At 41.1% G+C, this 23,650-nt stretch overlaps 1 protein-coding gene across 5 annotated transcripts in view; it reads right to left on the bottom strand.

The window, feature by feature from the left end:
• The window catches only part of LOC122976701 (receptor tyrosine-protein kinase erbB-4-like), a 270,744-nt gene that overhangs the window by 100,326 nt on the left and 146,768 nt on the right, over nucleotides 1–23,650 (bottom strand). For all 5 annotated transcript variants that reach the window (XR_006401021.1, XM_044345333.1, XM_044345334.1 and 2 more), the window contains one exon: nucleotides 14,473–14,659. Coding sequence is in view for 4 of the 5 variants with exons in the window: in XM_044345333.1 (XP_044201268.1) it covers nucleotides 14,473–14,659 (187 nt within the window). In the remaining variant the exon portion in view is untranslated. The remainder of the gene's footprint in view (nucleotides 1–14,472; nucleotides 14,660–23,650) is intronic.

A 23,650-nucleotide genomic window follows, 5' to 3' on the forward strand; every position in this document is an offset into this window, starting at 1 on the left:
ATCGGGTCGACAAAGCCTCACATTTGTAGGCAGAGCTGAAAAGTTAAGCTGAGGCTTTACAGTACCTCTTAAATGCCAATTAATCACTCAGTTCTTGAGAGAGAAATCCAGACAGCCCAGAGGGAAGTAGCTACCTTGTAATTTTTCCCCCCCAAAAATACAAATGAAGTGGAATGCACCTCCTTTCCAGCAAGATTCAACATAGTGAAATTAATTAAAAGCCAAACTGTTGATTATATTTGTTCATGTTGTTTATACATATACAAACATGTCATGAATTCCAAGTGACCAGTTCAAGTGACCTTGACCTTTATTTACCTCGACTGTAGGGAGAGTCTGAGCTTTGTTTGGAATAAGCTAGTTTTAGATTTCTTTACCTCTCATTTCCCTGTTAAATCAGTATATTTTATCATATTTTTGTAAGATGCACCGCTGTTTTATGATAGAAGATATTCCCTCATTTGGTGTTTTGATGATGGTGGTGGAGAGCGCTGTCTAACACGTCAGTCGAACATCTCCCATAGGTGTTCAAGTGGGTTGAGATCTGGTGACTGTGAAGGTCATAGCATATGATTCACATCATTTTCATACTCATCAAACCGTTCAGTGACCCCTCGTGCCCTGTCAACTGGGGCATTATCATCCTGGAAGAGACCACTCCCACCAGGATAGAAATGTTTCATTATAGGACAAAGGTGATCACTCAGAACAAATTTGTATTGATTTGCAGTGACCAAAGGAACAAGTGTATAAGTAATTATGTATAAGTAGAGGACGTTTTAGTTCTTTCAGCCTTTAATGTGAAACATCTGCAGGAAGTGGTGAGTTTCACTGACAATAGCAGAACACAGACACAAAAAAACGGCAAATATCAACCAATTTGAATGAGTTACTGTTCGAAAATAGTATTTCTGTACAAAAGGGAAACTCAGAGCATTTGTGTGGTGATACGGCACGACTGCGAAGTTGTACCGCAGCAATTACTGCTATTGCCAAAGCTTTATTTGAAGAGTGGCTTTTATTTGAGAATTTACGGTATGTGTATGTGTGTGTTATCTAAGAACTGTAAGCTCTTTGCAGTCATTTACATGCATCAGTTCCTGGTGCTCTGTGTGGCCTGTGACACAGCACAGACAGCTGGCATGACAGAAGGTGCCGAACTGGGGAATGAAACAAATTGCCTTCATTTTCTTAGAGTGCAACCTCTTCAGGGAACACTGATGAACATTACACAACTGAAACCGCAACAAATCTGCGACTCTGGAAAATAATGACGCGCATGAGAGCCAATGAAGTGAAGTTAGACAACCACGGAGAGAGAAAGAGAGATGGTGTTCAACTTCTTTTTGCTGTCCTGAGGAGGATTTTTCCAATTTCCCTCAGATAATAATATGTTTAGAACAGCCGTCTTTAGATATTACCATTCTTATGGGACAAAAGCCGACACAAAAACAACACAAGTTGCCCTGTTCTAAGCCAACCGGCATCTGTCTCAAGGTTTCTCGCAAAGCACTTTGAACTTCACACACACATGTGAGGCAACAAGAGAACTCTGCAACAGGATCAGTAGAACCGGGGGAACAATTAAGTGTTCAGTCCCCCCCCCCCCCCCCCCCCCCCCACCCCCCGCCAGTGTAAAAATCTCTTTCATCTTATGGCCTGCGATATACTGTCTTGAATGAACTGCACTCTGGCTAAAAGAGAACAAAGAGACTTTCTGAAAAAGACAAACATACATACAAGTATTTGTGCAGTTTCAGGGTATTCCGAGTAAGGGGAAGGAAGTTTGTGAAAGCATCAATGGGATGGTGCCTAGTTGTGGATGTGTGTAGGTGTGTGAGGGCCTGAGTGTGTGTTTTGGGTAAATGCCCGTGTCTGGCTCATGTGCGCACCTGCTAAATCTAACCAAAATCAAACTGTCCGTAATTAAAATAAACTTTTCTCTTCTCTCCCAATTTACAGTTAGATTAAGAAACCCCACAATTTGAGGTAAACACATGACTTGACTGGAAAACAAGCAGTCGGTCCCTTAGGAAACCCTCTGTGTGTAATTGTGAAGCACTCCACTGTACAGTGCCTCCAAGCATGTTTACTCTAAAGAGGAAAAAAAGAAAAAAAAAAACACAGGCTGTTGAGAAAGTAGCTGCTTAAGTGAAAACGACTTCTCAAATCTCATGAATAACTGTTAAGTCTCCAGACTGCAAACAAACCGCTAGTAGATAAATGGCTGCAGATCGCCAAGATAATAGAGACAGAAAACGGCAACTAGTTTGCCTCGAGGCACGAAAAAGCAAAGCATCAGCAAAAGGGTATGGTGGTAAGAATGACCAAAATGAAATGAACTTTTCAAAGTACAAATTGGGTAGTGTGCCGTTTCTCTCCAGTAGGGGAAACATCTTGCTCCTGCAGTTGCACATTTTTATAAAGAGCTGCATTATTCACACACCTAAAAAGCTGTCAAAGGGGTGCGCTGTATTTTATAAATGATACAATCCTTACAAGCAAATCCACAGTGGCTCAGGGCCTCTGACTTGCGGAGAACTTATCTGATCTTCACGGAAAGGCGGAGGTGGGTCTCCAGAGTCCCGTTTCCCCACTTCTCCATTATTAGCTCTGCCAGCCAAAGAGATATTGTGCTCTGTGACAAATGGGAGAAGACCGCCAAGGCGCAGACAGTGCGGGGGAGGCCCCCTTCCATCTTTCCCCCTGCTCCTCCCCCTCCCACCTCCTCTCCCACGATCCAGGGCGCTGCTGCCGTGTCCTCCCCGATAACCATAATTGTGTTTTAAAGCCCCTGATTAAATTTCGCAGTCTCGAATGATATTGTTTTGCGATGAATCCTTATGAAAAATGCTTCACGTTAGGAGATTATGGAAGCTGTGTAGGCGCTGAAGGAGGCAGCTAAAAGGTGGAGGCGGAGATGACACTTTTTTTTTTTTTTTTCACTTCTAAAGCTTCAATGGATGCTAAATGAATCCCTGCCATCACTCTCCTTCTTTTCCTCCACCCACTCTTGCTCCACCCATCTGTCATGCTCTCTCTCTGTCTCATAAACACACACACACACACACACACACACACACACACACACACAGACATAAACACCCCTTTTCTCCTTTGTTAAGGTTCCTCACTCTCTCCTTATACCAAAATACACCCACAGGTGTGCAGGTTACACAGCAATCATGATTGGAAAACTTTCATAGACATTTTGGCTCAAACATAATAAAAAAGAAAGACTTCAAAATTAAAAAAAAGAATAAAGAAGTAAACTTTTGCCTTCCTCAATTCCTTACTATCATACAGTCCCCCTTCCGAGTGTCACAGTACCTCTGAGAGCCCAATTTTTTTTATTTTTTTTATCTTTAGAGGTGACACAAAATGCAATCAGGGCGAATGAGAAGCCAGCAAATTCAATAATGGAGGCAAATGAAAATGGAACTGGAGACTCTGCACTTAAGGCGGGATGGGCTCACGGCCCTAATAAGCCCTCTTCTGTCACCGCTTCCCTGCATCTAAATTAACCAGAGGCCCTCCAATCAGCACAGGCAAACAAAAGAGCCAGCTAAAGAGATGAGAGCGCTGCTGAATACTAATGAAGGTAACAAACAGCACTGGTCGTCAATGATCAACAGTGATGTGGGTGTGTGTGTATGTGAGTGTGGTGGTGGTTTAGTGGAGAATCTATTAACACCCAACAATTATCAGTTTGTTAAATTTTGCTCACAAGCACTAATATTTCTGTTTTTGTTAAGTTAAGAAATTGGGCAGCTTTGAAAATCAATTAAAATCTGAAGAAGAAAATTACACAAAAGCCAGAAAATCCACAAAAAAAAGTTAACAAAAAAGAGCAGTCATGTGTTTTTGCTTTGAAAGTTTTATACTGAGCTTTTAAGAGGTCTCAGTGAGCCAGAGGTCAAGCAACACACTAATCAAATAAATTGCCAGGTTCAGTCTCAAAGTACAAACAGCACCAGGGTTGCTGTCCCATGTTGTTTTTCTACAACAGCAGTGATAGGTTGTTTTACAGTAGAGTTACCCAGACAGTGACTCCACTCCCTACTCTGTTATTGTGCTGGAAATAGTGTTTTGGTGCAATTGCCCAATTGCAAAAGAACATCAAACTAAAATTTAGAGGGCACTATGGATGGACCATGGGGGAGCCATCAAGACACTGAAACTGCTGAGCAGCTTAGCTCATAACCTGAAATGTGGGCTATTATTAAACGTCCACTCTTGAGTCAGGAAACAAAAAAAAAAGGTTCCTTTAGAGCCTTAATGCATGTGTGCTTGAACACCTGCAGTGCGAAAGCATATACACACAAACACACGCTGCTACTCTCATGCATTTTGTATTTCAAATCGAGCTCATTACATATTTTCATGGAGCAAAATGCTTAAGAAGTGTCGAAATCGGAGCTAACCCTCTGCATTAAAATTGACACTTAGAATGGGCTAAATGGGCAATTTGTCATTTTCTGGCACAGAGCTGCAGCACTCATCCCACCACTTGGGTAATTTGGGACACACCGACATGGACACACACACACACACACCGGCAAATCAACTATGACCAGTAAATTGCCTCCATCTGGTTCTACAGTATATTTAGTGTGGGGTTCTGTGAGCCAGCCAGTCCTCCCTTTTCCTGACTCTACCTTCGGCTTATGTGACTTCTTCAACAGATGCATTGGACAGACCTATTCATCAGTGGTAATGATTGGCTACACTTACTCAGTAACATTAATGGATTTGCGGTTTGGAGTGTAAATTACACAACAGAGCTCAAGAGGGGCATGGATCGAGGTGCAGCACTTCATAAAAACACAAAAAAAGGACCCAAAAATGTCATTAAAACTCACCAAAGTCAAGCAGGTTACAGTCGCCTGGCAGAGAATGCACACAAACAAAGTGCACAGCATACACCATTCATTTTACCCAAGACCCCAGAGCATACAAATATGTTGCAATGTCAAGAGGGTAGCATGTGCCTCTTGGCGAAACAAACAAGCAGGCGCTTTGAATATAATTACTGTCAAATGAAAACTTTCCAGTGTCAGAATGTCAACCAAAAGCAGCCTTGTTTTTAGCTTGATGACATTGCAGTTTTATTGATTTGAATTTTATTTGATAGGGACGATGCAATTTAACATGGTTCTAATACAGAGCATGAAACTTGATGTGCGGCACAGAGAGTTTATAGCTATTGCTAACTTTCAAGTCTCGTCTCTAGTTGAGCTTTTACATGTAAAGTGTAATTAAAATATACAGCTTTCATTATCATAAAACCACACTACAATACAGATATGGAAGTACAATAAAATACACAGCGGATTCCTAATTTTCAACTCTTGTCCCTGGTTGGGCTTTACATATACAGTGTAATTAAATATACAGCTTTCATTATCATAAAACCGCTTATACACTATAGATAAGGAAGTACAATAAATACACATACACATGGAAAAAAAGAAAAAAACCTTAGTAATTTAGAGGACAATTAGCTCTAAATGGGTACACTTAACCCTATATTGTAAAAGATTTTATATCTGGGATTAATTTGATTTCCGTTGGTAATGTGTTCCAGGGTTGACAGCCCTTTGTGGAGGAAGCTGACTGTCTAAATTTAGATCTACGATGTGGTATTTCACAGTTGCCATTCATCATGCTCCTTGTGATTCTGTTACTGTCTGGATATCTGGAAAGAGGCTCTCAGGTTAGACTGTTGATACATTTGAAAACTAATCTGAGGAAACAAAAATGAGTAAAGCTGTCAAAGTTAAGTAGATTGTATCTTCTCAACATAGGACAGAGATGCCATCAGACAGACTTTTTGTCCATTATTTTTCAGTACCTGATTGTATAAGGTTGTGAGGTGTCTGATTGTAGATGGTGATGCTTGAGTATATACTGCCTGATTAATTTGAAACAATTAAGGTTGGTCTTTACTGTTTTTGAAATCTTCTTGACATGTTTATCAAATTTGAGTGGTGGATCTAAGATTATTGCTAAGAACTTGAAATCACTGACCTTCTCTATTTCTTCCTTACATATCTTTATTTTAAAATTTTCAAGTGAGCCCTGTTTTCTAATGCAGAAACACATAAATGTTTTTTTTTTCAAATTCAGTATAAGATGATTATGTTGCAGCCACTGATGGACATCCTCCAAGTATGCAGTTAGGATCTCCACTGCCTTGCTAGGTGACTTAGCTGGTGCATATATTACTGCATAATCTGCATAAAGCTGGCGGTCGGCCTCTGTGAAACTTGTAGGCAGGTCATTTATAAACAGACTGAAAAGCAGCAGAACCAGGATCTAACCTTGGGGAATACCCATTCTGTTGTTTAAAAAGGGAGGACTTTTCTTGGTCATCTTTCATACACTGCTCTCTAGTTTGAAGATAACCTTGGGGTTATCAAACGGGTTTTGAACTGCAGAGAAACTGCAGAGAATGGAGGTGAAAATATTCACCAACAGCAATATCCAGTAATGTCTTGTAACGCATCAGAGGCTGGTTGATTAGGGCCTGGATCACACAAGCTCTATTCAAGACCAAATGGTTCTTACATCCACTGGTTTCAACTCAGACCCCCTCCAGAATCACATGGGCTTGCACTGAAGGCAGCCAGAGAGGCACAGAAAAACAAGAGTCTGGTTGCTAGTAATTCTAATCTCCCAAAAAATGAACTCCGCTTTAATGAACAAGTTTGATGAAGTTACGGTTATTTGGTTTGATGAGGTGAGACGTCTGAGGGCTGTTTCGTGGAAATGCTGACTCATTCAGCAGCATCACCCACTAGTTTCACTCTGAACAGAATCTGGAAGTTTATGGCTCAATTAAGTAGCAAAGCCACAGGGGGGTCGATGCTCAAGGACCTCTGTTGACAAGACAATATTTGGTTTTAAAAACACTGTTGTTTCTTTCAATTACTTGCAATATTTCAGAGTTTTTCTGTGGCATGTTTGCTTTTATTTTGAGGTCCACACACTTCTGTATTTATTATATACTGTGTGTATTAATTTACTTAGCAAATATTTAAGTATATACAAATATTTCAAGACAAAATAGTGCCATTACATGCTTACACAATTTGCTGTATACAGTACATGAGCCTCTCACAATGCAACTTGATACACCTTTTAGTTTAGCTACCTCTACTCATGTTTGCATGACCACAAATGGCTGTGCGTTCTGTAGCCTTTGTTACATAGGTTGCTCCATGGGTTGTTTACATTGTCCACTCACATATTTTAGATCAGATTTGGGTTTGAAGATGTAGGGATGTATTTGAGAAGTTTATATTTCGGGTAAAGGATGAGAGAAAGATGCAAGATCCAACAACTATTGCTTGTTTATGTAGCCTCTGGAGCTGGCAGAAGTCTGCCGAGGGGAATGTCATCATACTGTAAATTGTAAACATTATTAGAACTGTTGATTTATGCTTCAGGTTTATTTAAGACATTACTGGCAGATTACCAAACCACCACAAGTCTCTAATGACATTAATGGACAATTTAGCACTTCAAGAGCTGACAGAGGAGTGAATGATTGACAGTTTGGAGTTGGAGGAATTTCAGGTGGGGTTTTTACGTCTGTTATGTTACACCGTATTATGGAGTCAGGGCTTTTCTTGCTCACTAGAGGTTCAGTCAGGTGTGTAGGTAACTCAGTTAGCCAGGGTCAGCTGTTACTAACCTACATAACACAGTGTGTCAGCCAGTGGAAGTGAACCCTAACATCAAAGAGTTGTGCACAGGGCGGCTGACACACTGCCCCGGGGGACTATTACCATTCCATTAGAAATCATTTTGCCCTCCTTCAAGACGTGCCACAACCACTAATGGAGACAAACCCGAAACCCCAAGGGTCTCCTCATCAAAGGATTTGAACAAAAAGTACCAACAGCAGTACAGTGCTGACAACACAACACTGATAAACCTGAGCAACGGGCTTGGCATTACAATGATTTCTAGGTGCAGTAGTGTGAAGCAATGGGGAGAGATGAGGAAATAAACCATGGAGTCAGACAATGCATCTTCCATTTTTTTTTAATTTGATGTTCTCTGCTCTGTTATCTTGTCAGTTCTTCTGAGGAGACACTGAGCAACAACATGTGGTTCTTTTGGCCAGACTGTATTTTCTCCAGGTGACAGCACAACTGAGAGGACTCAGGAATGTGCAACAAAGATGTTTCTTCCCAACCCGGCTTGGCATGAAACGTCTGCACAAATCTATGGGTTGCATTACATTACATAACACTGGAGTGTTTTTTGTTTTCAAAAGGGAATGCTGGTGCTTTGGTGTTTCAACACTCCAAAAAGGGGTGGGGGTAGGGGAGGATGGGGGGTAAAGATGAAAGAAAAAAAAAAAAGGCAAAACTTTATTTCACAGGCAGACTGAAGGGCTCTCTCGCTTTGCAGATCCACGACTGCAGCATTTTCTAGGGTAGCAAAGCAGCGTTTGAAGCTGGGAGATATGTTTTAATCATTTGGCGCCTTAATGATGACACTGGATTCATTATTAATGGGCCCCATTCCTCTACTCTCCCTCTCCCTCATAACAGTCCGGAGTACGAGCGGGTATTAGCGTTAGCCGATTTTGCTCTATTTGATCTTTGTGTAATTACACCGCTTTTTGGAGATCACACCATAAGCTTTATGTTAAGTAAAGAGGCCTTGGATGTGGATTTTTTTCTATACAAATTCCAAACACAATTACCACAGATCCTTTTTCCCCCCTCCACTACTTTTTCACAAGTGGGGATCAGTAATTCTTTTCAGACCTGGCAGTAAAATACAGTATATATAAATATGGCCAAACACAGTGTCTAAGTGCCAATTTGTAAACGTTAGGGGGCAGAAGTTAAAAATGGAGGGACGCAGGGATTCACAAAAAGTCATCTGTCTTTATGTGAGCTATTAGTCCTATAGGATTCTTCTTTCAGGTGTGTGCCTTTTATCAAATAAGCAGAGGATATAATACTGGATCTTTGTACCCTTCACTGAAGGGATTTAGCGTATAGATCAAATTCAGCCTTTATGACATTTAAGAAAAATGGGCTAATTCCCAGGAAAATATAAAGAAATTTTAAAAAATTGCTCTTCTGATTCTTATAAAATGAAACATTTATTTAAGACAATTGGCATGACTAAATACCACAGTACTGTATCTATATCTATTTCAATAACTATATGCCATGACACTGTAGTAGATATGAATGTGATCTGATTTTCTCCAGTCGTCACTTTGCAAATATCCTTAAATATGAAAACAAATCTCCATGTGTTTTCCTCATTTAGCTGAGCAGAGTGACTATGAAAATGAGAAACTGCTCAGAGTGCTTGGGAACCTGTAAATCGATAGTCATGCTCTAGAAATGAAGATGCACATGGGGTTAATTATAATGAAGTCTATTAATCAATTCATCTCAGCAGCAACTTCTGTTGGTAATTTGGCCTAAATGTATTCAAAATACTCACAAAAATGCAGCAATTAGTGAGACAGCAGGAGTAAATTACAGTATTAGCTTTAAATTAGGCGATGTTTGGGTTTTTGCCAGGTTGTGACACTGCGGCGGTGTCACTACAGTCCCAGTGAGCCTTAAGAAATCAAAACAGGTGAAAAAGTAAGGGAGGTTATAGAAGAAAGGAAGGGCATAGCAGAACTGGTGCTTTGCTTTCTGCACACGGGCACAGGGGGCACTGCCGCCAGATGAGAAGTTAGAGTCTCTTTGGGGCACACTGAACCATTTGGCGCCCATCCAAATGGGCAATTTCAAAGGGTAGAGGAAAAAAAGCTCACAAACAAAGCAAAAGTTAAGCAAAGAGCGAGTGGGGAGACTGGATCTGAAAATGCTTTCACGCACGCCACCTCATCAGCTCGGAGAGTCGTATAGTGGTTATTATCACCACTGCTGCGCAGCATGGGGTAATTAGCACCGCAGCGTGTAGCGAGCCATGTTATATGTATGAATGCAGTTCATGTGGTTTCCCATGCATGTGTTGTGTTTGTGTGTTGTAGGTTATTCAGGCTTATAAGGAGCTGCAGGAGCATCACAGGGTGAAGCTGAACAAGTCGATATCAGAGGAGTTTCTTTAACACAGATTACTATATATCCCTGCTACTATAAAGACTGCACAGCTGTATGCATACTGACTCCGCAGCCAAATTGAATTCCATTCTTTCTGTCGACTCCCACTGTGTACTGAGTCCACAGAGGGATAAAGCAGTGGTGAAGCTGTTGTTTAATGTATTTTGTGCAGTGAGAAATGCTTAATATATTCTCACTCAGGCACATATATCCCCACTAGATATGGCAGAAGTGGTGGTAGAAGTGGTGGCGACAGAATGAATTACAAATAAGCACATTTCATCGCACATGTATCTACAGCAAATGTGCGTGCTAGCTTTCTTATCATCATTAGGAAGGGAGAATAATCTGCTGGCCTAATTGTAAGCTTATTCAAAAGAGAAAATTCTTTTTTTTGTCATAGGCAGAGGAGTGGAGGGAATCAGGAGGAACAGCACTGATCCATATGCATGGCTGGATCTGGCTTAATTGCAGCGTTGGGGTGCAGTGGGATCAGATGATATGGTCGAAAGGCTAGCGATGTGAGGCACCCATCCTGAGTATGTGCTTAGGCAGGAGATGTGTGGAGTGCAGTGCAAGCCAGACAGGCAGGGGGCCGGTGGAAAGCTTGAATCACAGCGGTGAACTAGAGGTAAATTCTGCCTCTGAGGATCAACACATTCTCCAAAAGTTTCAAGAAAATAAGGGAAATTCTGAGATGTAGATTATGTATTGCGGACATAAATAATGCAGGGGATACCTTCCTGCACACTGAAAGGATATTTGAAGATACCACACTTACATTTTTCACTGTGCTTTTCCAGTAACATGATGTTTTCATAAAATTTAAGATTGCTGGACTTGTCGGTCATTCTATAAGGCAGAAAATGGCACATAAACACAGGCCCACTAACTGTATCATTGGCTCATTCCTGGAAGCTTATGAAACACACCAATCACACATTCCTTTCACCTCAGGGGAAACAAAGCATTGAAGTACAGGTGAATAAACTCAAACTGTTTCTCTTAGACTAAAGGGTCAACTACACTTTAGCCAGCCAGTAAGGGTGACATTCCTTAGATTCTTTGTTTATGATCCTTTCAGTACAAGTTATTTGTTAGGTAGTAGCAGTCATTGGTTTGCAGGAAAAAAAAAACATTCATCAGTACAGTTAGAGAAATGACAAGAAAGAAGAGAAAGTCATGAGATGTCCGTGGCAGAAAAGAAAAAAAAAAAAGAATCACTGAAAATAACAACATGAGTTCACTTTGGCCTCCCTCTCTCTGTGGGGGTGGTCAAAATGGAAGGCGTCCTACTGCTTTCCCAGCTCAGGCTGTCAGCATGCCCTTAAAAACTCTCAGGAGTCCTTTATCACCGTGTTCAGACTCCATAAAACACTGCTTATTACACTAAATCTGTCATGTACTTTAATATGGATCACTGTTAGATCTCCCACCATCAATCACAAACACACTATGCCAAAGTTATTGGCAGAAAAGCTGGGGATGAATTTCTCAACGCAGTTTTTTCTCCTCAAGGTATAGACATTTATGCTCCATTCCCGAAAGATCCAAAGGGTGGTCCGGGATTGTAAGACACCTGACTTCTGGTTTATACTGAAATTAATTTGGTTCTTTTGTGAAACATTTGCCACAGAATTGCCTGCAGTGGTAGCTCACAGGATAGATGCAGGATAAATTGCAATGCCCACAGGAGAGCAGTGTAAAGCGGGCAGATCAATGCCAGAGAAGAAGCCTCAGGCAAAATACAACAAAGGGAGATGCAGCAGAGACATCCTGGTGGCTTGGCAGTTTAGGGCACATACCACATGGTCAATCCATGGTGAGTTTGTTACCCTTTCCTTGTCTCACAGTCCGGCACTCTCCCCTTCAATATCACTCCATAAAACAAACCTTAACAGTTATATTCTTAAATTGTCATGTTCCAACAAATTACTTCCAGTACCTTGGTATGAGCAAATTGTCAGGAGGACTGGCAGTTTCTGCATGCATTTATGTTTGTTCTTTGGCTGTACTGTAGGGGACATACTTGTTGGAAATGAAATTTTCCATTGGCCACGGCGGGATGCTCTGAAAGATTTCACTCCATTGGAAGAACAGTGCTCCATTCCTGTTTCTCTGCCATCAAGAAAACCAGCCAATTTACTCCACAATCCAACCAGAGGAATGACAAAAAAAATGTTGTGTAGAGGCTAGTGGCAGTGCAAACATTACAGAGGAAGCCAGACAGTTTGGTATAGAATCATATGGCCGTATGATGTTGATCATATTGGAGATTAAATCTTCATAGTTGCTTTCACAAACCAGAATGAATGAGTGCCATTACTGTGGTAATGCCTCTAATTCACGCTTATATCCCACTTGTCAGGAACAATAGAATTTAAGACTTTTGTGGACTACAAAACAACAAAAGGTGTGATTTATTTTTTCTCTCCAAATACTGTTCAACAACGGGTGCAAATTTCTCACAGCCATAAGCACTAGTGACAGTGATTTGATTGGTGAGAAGCCATGTTCAACCTGGCCTCCCTTGGTTTTTGTTGTTTTTTAACGATGAATTGACCATTCACTGTTGAGCTTGGTCAAGCCTGACCTCAATTTGATTGGCTAAAACTTTTACTGTTTTTCCCCTAACGGAAGCCAGGCAAAGCTGGTCTCCTTTGAGTGATGCATTTCACTGACCACTAGGCAGAGCAGAGGACATCAACTACACATTGTAATGCACGCAGCAGAGGGGCACTGTTTCGCTCGCTACACCAGCTAAAGCAAAAATCAGTAAAAGATACATATGTAGGAATAATAAATTTTGTTTTCTTAATTAGAATATATTTATGGGCTTCCATTTGCCTCCGACAGAAACCTCCTCTGGTAGATACATCACATTCTCTCTTTTAAGGTCATTAACAAACATCTTCAGTTTGTTAAGTTTCCAAATCAGCAAAGTGATGGGATATTGCATGACAAGAGTGTAATAAAGGGGACGCTCTCTACGGTATATTCTTTTTCCCTCGAAGTCCAATGTCTTTTTCTTTATTTGCTTTATATATGTTCAATACTAGATGTTTTTATATGTTCAATACTAGATGTCCAAACATTCTGAACATCCCCTCAAGTGCTGACCTTCTCATACAGCCTTGGACATCATCATTTCTTGGAACACTTGGGTTTCAATCCTGGCCTTTGTCTCAGCTTTTCTCTGTTTACCATCTTTCTCTGCCCCTGTAGACAGTATGGCATCAAATACAGCAAGAAAAATGGTGTAAAAGAAAAAGAATGACCCTCAGACTGAGCTTCTTCTCCTCAGATTGCATGTGACAGTTGTCCCTCAGCCGGTACTTCTCTTTAGAAGGCTTGTGTTTCTCTCCTGCAGCGATGCTAATGCTCTTGCCGTGCTGGATGTCACTAAAACTGAGCCTTTTAGCAGGCTGACAGCCATTGAAGCTTATTCTGTGAGCATTACATGTATGACTTATACAGATAATGAGGAAATTGGCTATTTGGAGAATATTTGGAGAGAGCATTCAGAGGAGATATGATTTAGCAGGAAGATGGCGGAGCAGGCAATCATTGAAAAGATGATTTTAAAGCCTGTAACAGAGGATAGTGTTTGCTTCTGTTATTCTGACTGGAGTTGGAAGGTCATTCCACCACTGGGTAACACCAAAATGGCAAAGATTAACTGATGCTGAGGTCATGACGCAAAGGTCTGATTCGAAGATAAAGTTAATGCAGACAAAAGCTACCCTTTGCAAATGCAATCCACTTTAGCATATGCCCTCATGCGTATAAGAAACAAAAGAAGAACAGCTGTTACATAAAACATAACACAGCCATTTCGAAGAACTTACTTCATGAAAGAAGCCTATTTTTGAGTGTGTAAACAAAAATGTAATTAACAGGAAAATAGGACTTTTCACAGACATTTGATCCTTCTATATAGCAACACAGAAGATTAATTTGCCAGGGTAGCAGATACGTTGCTTCAAAAGTTGAGTCCCAATTTTGTGACTTAATTAAAAAGACCCTATTAAATCTGTATATGTGGGTGTGAAAACAAGTCAAACACAAGCATGAAATGGTTACAGGGTGGTGAAAAATGTATCCCTAATTCAAAAAAAGATGCCATTATTAATCTACTGAGGGAGTTTAAATTGCTAAAAATTGCATTTTTCTCCAATGATTTATGATAATTACAAGAATATTTATTGGAGGTGTTTTGATGCATCAAAAAGTCTTTTAGTCTCATGTTTTGCTTCATTTGCCTCATAAGTATGGAAGCGAAACAATAGAACAAGTGACAAAAACGTAATATGTCAGAACAAGAGTTGATTATGCAGCATGTCATAAATAATGCCGACACTCATGCCATCATGCTCACCTGTGAGGTTGCGTAAGCCCAGCTGCTTAAGGCCGAAGGACCCATCCCGCCTGTAGTTGAGGAAGATGGCCAGGGCGTAGCGACCCTCGTACAGTTTGGTGCCTCTGATGATCCGTAGGTTCTCCAGCGGCAGGTACTCGAACTGGTTTAGAGCCACCAACACGTAGCCCGTCACCTCTCTGATTGACTGCATAGAAAAAGAGAGGAGTAATGGAAATGTATTTTAATATATTTGATGTGCAGTGTGAGGCTGGATATGATGCTCCACACCAATGCAGAAAGTAGTTCATCTTTTATGTAGCAAGGCTGGACAGTAAGGGCGTGGAGGTCGGTGTGGTGGATTGGCATGTAGCGGAGACTTTCATGCAAGAGACTGAGTTCACCTCCCATCAGATACTTGCAATTAACATCCACCTTTTTATCAACCATAACCATGATCTTTCCCAAACATTAACAATACCGCAATTCCCATGCACAGATATTGATACACAAAGGTTGGAGAATTCAGAAAAGGTTGAAAATATGTAATCAAGGGTTTTGCAGAATGAATCGTGCAGGATTGGGAAAAAACCTTGTTGGGATTGAACCCTGAATTGTTGCTTCCAACTCCTCTATTTGAATCAAGGAGAGCAGAAGAATTATGACCACAAAAACACCAAAAAAGGAAAAATCCAGGTCCAGGCACTTAAGGTAGGTTTGAAAAATAAAAGGCCTTTATTTCAGTGGGCTTGTGCCTTCTTCAGGGTGTGTCTTTTATTTCAATGCTTTTCAAAAAAAAGGGTCTATTTTGGCCATATCTGCCTCACTGAATACGCTGGAATATGGTGGTAATGCTTTCCGCTCATTTTCTGTGCACGGAGCATGTAATTTGCATTTTGAAATGTCAAGCACATGAAAAATTTTGACATACAGTCCAAAATGATTAAAATGTCAGCTCCATTGCAGATTGATTAGACTTTTCCTCTGATTAGAGTCTCTCAGTCTTTAAGACCTGATAACCCATGACACAACTAAATATGACATTCCTAGAGCCCTTTAAAATTTTTTAAAAACATTTTCAAATTTGGCTAACTACATTATATATTGTACTTGCTGTTAGTATTTGTAAAAGAATACAGCAGTATTCAATTTTGTTCATGTCCTAAATGTTGAAGGCTCAGTCAGGTGTGATTGAACTCCGAAGAGACCTAAAACTTACAGGGCAAAAATAATTTGGAGTTGGTTCAGGTTGATAGGCCTTGGCTGAATGCCTGAATCAGACACACATACAGTAATATGCAGAAATAGGGAGCTCTGATGTGTGAAGTGCCTTGCTGAAGAGCATAGCAGACCTCAACTATCTGCCTCATTGTGCATCAATTGACCTTCTCGAAAGTCACCAAAAAAAAAAAAAAAAATTAGGCTGATTACCTCTGTGTTACACACTCGATGAGGCAAATTAATTCCACTGCAAAGTCAGGCTGAAGGATGAAGCCATTGCAAATACTTTTATACTCCAAAAACGTGTTTGTCGCCATCCCGTAGGGTCGTCTCTAAGCAAATTAAGAAAAAAAAACACCCTAGAAACCTAAGGCTTGATGGTCAATTATATGTTATCACATCAACAGCTATGAGTCCTTCAGAAAGTGGAGAAAAAAACCTCAGTTCAGCTTAGAGCCCTGTCAATCAGTTTGACAGCCAATCACATCATCACACACAGCTTTATTACCAGATACTCAAACTTAGCTCCGAGTGTGTGTGTGTGTGTGTGTGTGCATATGTGTGTCTGCTCAAACACAACTTATTCCCTTGTTGCTACACTCCGCCTCTGTGGCCATGCAATATTCATCTGAGTCATTCAAACAGCAGCCTGAGCTTACTTATACACACACAAAACTCACAAACACACATACAACAGCTGTTAAATGCTACACTAACACATTTTACCGAACACCGCTGACAAGCCTAATTGGAACACTACATTTAAAAAGTGTGGGGGAAGGGGGGACGAGATCTGCTTACAAGGCTCAGCACTGACTTGTACAATAGAGGCATCGTTTGCAGCAGTTGGCAGACACAGAATTTATTCCTGTGGCTTTGTTTTTTTGGAAATATTTCCTTATTTTCTCACTCATCAGAGAGCGTAAGACATGCAGAGATTCATATAATCTCCCCTATAGCGTCCAGCTACTTCTGCACAGGTGAAAAGACCAACCAACTAGTGCAGCTACAAGGATACAATCCCTCACCGGCTTCCCACCAGCAACCACAATAGAGCTAGCTTTTGAATTTCTTTCTTATCATTTGAGTCTTGTATATGAGCTCAAAGCAGCTGCAAGCAACACTGATGTGTCTTCATGTCCTGCAGAAAACTCACGAATAATTATTAAAAAGTAACCTTTCATATAATGATATTTTAAATATCCAGCGACGGGGCATGAAGGGAAAAGGTTCTGAAGCAACAGGCTGCTGCAGAGACTTCCTAATGACCAGAGACAGGCCAGTAATGATGTGGATGATTGGTTAGGAGGGAGGGGGTGGGGGGGGGGGATGAGTAATGCGAGGTTTGATTGGCTGCTGACCCCTGGAGGACGCTAGTGGAGACTGACAGTTAGGACACAGCATGTGGAATGCCTGCATTTCAGGATAATAGCAGGTAACTGAGATTAGCTTCTATATTGAGCACTCAGCAAACACTGTGCACCTGCCAAGTTTGCCTATTGTAACACTAACACAATAGGAAGGAAACAGACAGTGGAGGTGCTTATTAGCAAAATTACAATGTGTCAATCACCTGAAGAGGGAAAGAACAACATAATAAAAGAGCAGTAGAATCCATTTCAGCAGAGGCTTTGATTAGCATACTTATTGCAAAAAGGATTTCTATTGTGAGGTACTCCACTGCCTGTCAAAAACCCCTCGGCAAAATCAATTTCTGTCAAATATGTTTAGTGAAAATTCTTTATGTTTGTTGGAGAGTTAACAAGTTGCGCAACTTTATGCAACTCGATGCAACTTGTGACTCAGCCTCTAAAAGCAAAGTACACAGAAAAGGCTTTCTTCTCCGGGGGGCCTTGTTGATCCCGCGCTGTGGTTGGAAGTCGTGCCGTTTCATCACTTTGACCCCACTGTGACCCCGTGTTTACTGCTGGGGGCCGGGTCGCCTTGCGAGCTCACCCTGCTATCATTAACTCCGACGTAACCCCCAGGTGCCTGCCAGGGGCGCTATGATTGGGAATGGGGGAGGCTGCTCTGCAACCCGACCCAGCTGTGGGCATGCACTCGGCTGCTGGCAGACTCCACAGAGCTTCCACTGTGCCCCCTTCTCTCTGCCAGCCTCCGGGACCCGCTGGCAAAACCAAAGAAAAACTGTTTCCCTGTTGCTTAGCAACCACAGGAAAAGCCTTCCAGCGGGAGCGAGGGAGAGCAAAGAGGGAAAGAGCAGGCAGAAGAAAAAGAAAAAAAAAAAACAGACTTAGAAAGGATTTTTTTGTTGTAATTTACCTAATTAAATTAAAGGATTACTCTGCCCTTTCTCAGTAATTTTCTTTCGCTTTGACATTATTTAATTTCCTTTTGTTGCCATAAATTGTTTTTTTTTTTTCTGAAAGCTTTCTAGATCAATATTTATCTACATTCCTCTGTGCTGGAGGCAGGAGAAAGTGGGGAGACAAGGAGGGAGGGAGGTCCGGAGGGAAGTAAACACAAGCACCTGCATTTCCCCTCCTGCCGCATCAACTGCGCTCTGTTTCAGAAACACGACACAGAAGCTGAAGGATGCTACTCAGAGAAGCTGCCCACCGTTGACTGGTGGGCGATGTGCTCAGACTTAACAAGGTGGACGGTGGGCAGATAAACTGATGTTTTCCCCCTTGTGTTTTCTCAAAAAAATATACACTTAACAAGGTGAGTGGGAGGGCTAATTTGTACCAACAAGGTGCCCGAACCCTCGACTGCTCACACACACTGGTGGTTTTCACCTCATCCTCTTTATCCTCCCCTCAAATGACCCTTAGCTGGTGACATTAGAGCTGAACGTGATTAAAGTGGCTCAAAAAACAAGAAAAAAGCGCTAAAATCTTTACACAGTCTGGCACAAGTCCAGGTCATTATTTTAGATACCATTTCCACTGGATCTTTTGATTCCAGCTTAACTTTGATGGATCAGAGTGTTTTTCTGCTGTAAGAGCCACAAAGGGTTTGTGCAGATTTTTTTTTGCTGTTACACACCATCTGAACACACATACAGGCCTCACATTTTCCTATAACCCCCACCTACGCATGAAAAAACACCGCCACGAGGCACAGACAAGACTCAGCTGACACAGGTCAACTACCCATGATACACCGCGGGTTTAACGTTTCCTCTAGCACTGTTCTCCATCAATCGCAGGCAATTAGCGGCCTAGCGTGCAGCGCTAAGTCAAAAACAATCCCGACAGGCTTGTTTCCTCTCTTCTCTTGGTTTCCCTCTGGGCTAAATGTGAATTTCACATGTTGGTAAATTGCACTTTGTATCTCTGGGATACATTGCGTTGAGGCCAAAGAAAGGGAGCCAGAAACACTTTATTTACCTCAAACAACTTAATCATGATGGAAGGCGCCTGTGCTGTCTTGGAAACTGCTTGATATGAGGTAGATTTGCTGCGCTCAGGCACCTGAAAGCCCTCCAGATATGTGGAAATGTTTTCAGTGGTCTCACAATATGGAGACACAGCTATTCAGCTCGCATGGCGCCATACAGTAAGTGTAATGTGGAAGGAAGACTATTTGTATTCAAGCCAATATTGAAATGAACCGACAATTGTTTTCGCAAAGTAAACAGTTTTATCAGTTAATGAATCGAGACTGTTTTGGTGGTGCGAACAGCCGACTGTTTCGTGTCATAATTCAGCAACAGTTGGTAAAGAAAGAAAGTAGGAGCATAAGAGGTGAATACTAAAGCCGGATTACAGATGGAGAAAATAAAGCATTCAGGGGCCTACAAATCTAACTCATGTACGACTGTACAGACACTAATAAGCTGTATGACTACAATAATTTATTCATCCAACTTACTTTGCAGATACTCGGGAAACCTTGCCAACACAGCCGATAGATTTGCATACAAATTCCTCCAGTTTCAGTCTTCCCAAGAATCGCCTTTGGGCTTCACCCCAGATTTAGAGGAAAAAAAAAGGTTGCATAAGAGAATTTATTGTAAGGAAGGTTTGAATTTAAAACATCACTGCTGAGCGTATATATTCATATTCATTTTTTTTCAACTGATTTATTCAACCACCGACTGGAAAAAGATCATTTTAGCATTGCTGGACATCGAAGAGGATCAAGGTCAACGCATTCCAAGACCATTCAAAATGAATGAGGAGGGTCAGGAAAAAATGTTGATCTTTGAGGCCATGAAACCTGACTTATTGATTACTACAGATGTTTCATTTTACATAAGAAAAAGTGAAGTTAATCGATAATGTGCAAGTGTGTGGAAGCAATGAGTGCTGCATACTTTTTAGCCTCGTTATTCGGCTATACCAAATTATCTTCTAATGTTCTTCTTCGATTATCTTTCTTTCTTTATCTGTCACTATACAAAAAGACAGGTGACAAATTAAAGGAAACACCTGAATAAATAAGTGGAGAAACATTACTAATGCATTTGCTTGCATACAGGGCACGAGGGGTCACTAAATGGTTTGATAAGTATAAAAATAATATTTATTAAGGCCACAGTTACCAAATCTCATCCCAGTTAAAAATCTAAATAACTTGTTGTATTGAGATTTGTAGTTTGCTGTGATCCAACATTATTCCCCCATTTGTAGATGTTACTAAAGGCTCAATCCAAGTGGGTTTATTTTCATCTTGGGGTTAATTCTCTCTTATTTATTTAAAAAAAAAAATTTAATCTACTCTGGTGTATCCCTCTGACAGTGTCTCTTTCATCAGGCTAAGCCGATTTGGATAGACTCTTAAACAACACCAGTGGGGCGAAGCAGCTGGATCTCCGAAAAAAAAAAAACAAAAAAAAAAAAAACTGGGTTGTTATCTCAAAATAATGAGATATTTAAATCATGTAGGAAAAAAACGACGTTTGATACCATGAGATAACAATATCATTCAATTTTTATCTCGGGATAACAAAAGAAGCACCACCAAAATCATATTTGCTGTCTTGTAGATAATGAGATAGTTAACACACGATCATGTGAACACAGTTTGATATCTTGAGATAATGACACAATTAATCTTAACAAAGCAGGACTAAAAACACAACGAGACGCACCCTGCTTCCATACAAATGCAAACATTCGGAAAAAAATGGGAAATATCCCTCAGAGAGCCAGCTGAGTGACAAAGGATGGTGTAGAAAGTCAAAGTGAGGATAAACAACAATCAAGAAGAGGCAGGCAGAGAGAAGTTTAGGGTTAGACAGTGCGGTGTGGTGAAGCATTCCCAGAAAGCGCACAACGATAAGGGGGAAGTGAAGCGGAGCACAGAGGAGATATACTTTAAAGCATAATTAATAGTGCACCTGTTCCTGTCATCTGGATGAGTAAGAGTGTAAATGAGGTAGATGGCATGAGAAAGAGCGATAGTAGGAAGAAGGAGGAGGAAAAGTAGGAAGGGTGGGAGGGAAGGGAAGGGATAGATGGAATGGGGAAGGTATAGCAAAGTAGAAAAAGGAGAGGAGGAAGGGGGGAATACGGCATCATGCGGAGAAAAAAAAAATGTAATGACACCATTATAAAATACAAGAGATGGGACACATATTATGGTGATTATGGCTCATTTCCATACATATAGAGCACTCTGCCAGTGAGTCAAGGAGAGTGCAGCGGCGCATGTCAGCTGCAAGACTGCCGACTCTCTACAGTTTGATCCGACCGGAGCGGCGGGCGCAATCTGACTCCTCCACACGGCAGCAAAGTCAATGGGCGGGCAGGGACCTGTTTACCAATTCGCTTCAATGAGCTCTGTAAGAGAAGTATGCACTCTTTCACCTCATGCCACTGTTTGGCTGCTAAGTATGCTGAGAGCACTCGGGTGTGACATTCAAGATTTTGAGAAATCCTGTTAAAAAAAATCAAGGCTTTTGTGAGGAGGGCTATTGACTTTGAAATAAATGAAAATCCAGCCGTGCGAAATGTCACTGTGAAAATGAGTGAGTCATTCAGTACAGGTATTTGTGCAGAGTTTGCAGAGTTTTTTTTTTTTTTTTTAAAGGACTTGTAAGGAACATCTCGAGTTTGTTGATAGTACCCTGAGGTTCTCCGGTGAGATGAATCAACAGGGTGAAAAGTGTGCAGGTGGGGAGGGGTGGGGCTTTCGCTTACTTCAAATGGGAACTACATCAAACATGGAGGGGCGAGTTTTTTGAACCCACACACCACTTTTCATGTCAGTGGCGCAGAGCGGCTTGAAATCCAGCCCCCTTTAAGGTATTTTAGCTTCTCCACCAGCACATTAGGGAAAAGGAAAGTTAATTTCTTGCTCAGCTCAATCAAACGACTTTAATTGGATGGGCTTTCAGAGAAAGAGAATCTACTCTCAGATAGTGTCCTGAATCAAGTTAGAATGTAATAGTGATCAAATACTTGGAAGACAGCCTCATATAAGTAAAGACAAAAATCACTTTAAAGTATTTTTATTCTTAATTTTATTAATTTAGAGTATGTAGAAAGGAGAGTAAATCTGATGAAACTGGTGCAAGAGGTGTTAAATTAACCTTCTAATTATTGTTTCCTTTCCCCGTAATTAAAAATTTAAACTTTAATTTAAAAATATTGATTTATAAATGCAGTGAAGTCTATGATAAAAACATGTGTTGTTCTGTTTTTTGCATGTTGATGATCAGAATCACTCAGTGCTTCTGCACAAATTGAAAGGCAAGTTTTCAGAGTCAGAGACAAACATGGACATGTTTCACTTTCAACACTGCCAGCTAGTGTTGATGACACAGTGGTGTGTGTGTGTGTGCATGTGTGTGTGTGTGTGTGTGTTCATATCCAGGGGTGTGCCTCCAGCAGCAGCTGTGCTACTGGCTTTCGGCGCTGATATTTATTGTCTCAGACAGCCCGACAATCTCATATAAGCCGGTTTCATGAGCAGCGTCCGTGAGGCGTCTGTGTTGTCAAGACACATTTACAGTACATACCCTGACTTTGAAATTAAAATTACCAAAGGGGAAAGTTTGCAGCGCATTAGCAGGCAAAACTAAAACAGTGACAGTGCAGTACAGTATCTGATCCTAAAGCCGCAGTTAAAACACTAATACATAACTCATGAGGCGATGCTGTTGTAGCAACCCAGCAACAGTCGCATGGCATATCGCATTATGCTGTAGCCTCTGGGGACCCTACATAATGCAGTTATGTGACAAAGCTAGTGCACGTCAGCCACAGGCTGGCTTCTGCTCGCTTGACAGTGGCTATGGAGGGAAAAAGTGAGAAGCATGTTATCTCCTATAGCACCTAGCTCCTGAATCTCATATTTAAGTCCCCTCATTATTCATGGTCATCCCAGCTCAGGACAGAGATTTTGAGAGCTGGCAGGATTCACGAGGGGAGGGCCCAATCTGCAAAACGGGGGAGGCCAGGGAGTGGAAAAGGAAGGGAGAGCTGAGTGGTCTCCGAGGCCCAATGTGAGTTCACTCCTCTGGGGAAGAAAAGGTGCTTAACGGCCCTTCCAAGTGATTGATGATTGTTCCTGGTGCAGAGGTAGGATGCAGCCATAGGTAGGCAATGTGAGACTTTGCTTGGATAATCAATTTATGTCAATGGGAAAGAAGACACATAATGCAAGAATTCCCAATGTGGAGGATTGTGAGTGTATGGAAACAAACTAGAAGTAAAAGGTAATGATTGTGTTGCGGGAGGCCTTTAAGGTCATAAATCATACCTACTCTCACACAGGGCACCTTAATCTCACATAATACTACTATACCTCCCTACAATCATACTGTCATACTAGCCATCATATTCACCTTTTTACACCACTATTCTCTAAACTCAACTATACTTTTACTCTCATTATACTCAGCTATTACGGTATATGTAAGAGAAAATTGTAGTATATCTGAATGAGAATAGTAGTGTATTTAACAGAGAATGAGTTAGATTAGTACTTGATTCATTGATTGAAATGGGAACTAATCACTACTTGAATTTACTGTTTACACATCAAAAAGAACAGAATGTAAATT

Source organism: Thunnus albacares, chromosome 24 (assembly GCF_914725855.1).
Source record: "Thunnus albacares chromosome 24, fThuAlb1.1, whole genome shotgun sequence".
Classification (NCBI taxonomy): Eukaryota; Metazoa; Chordata; class Actinopteri; order Scombriformes; family Scombridae; genus Thunnus; species Thunnus albacares.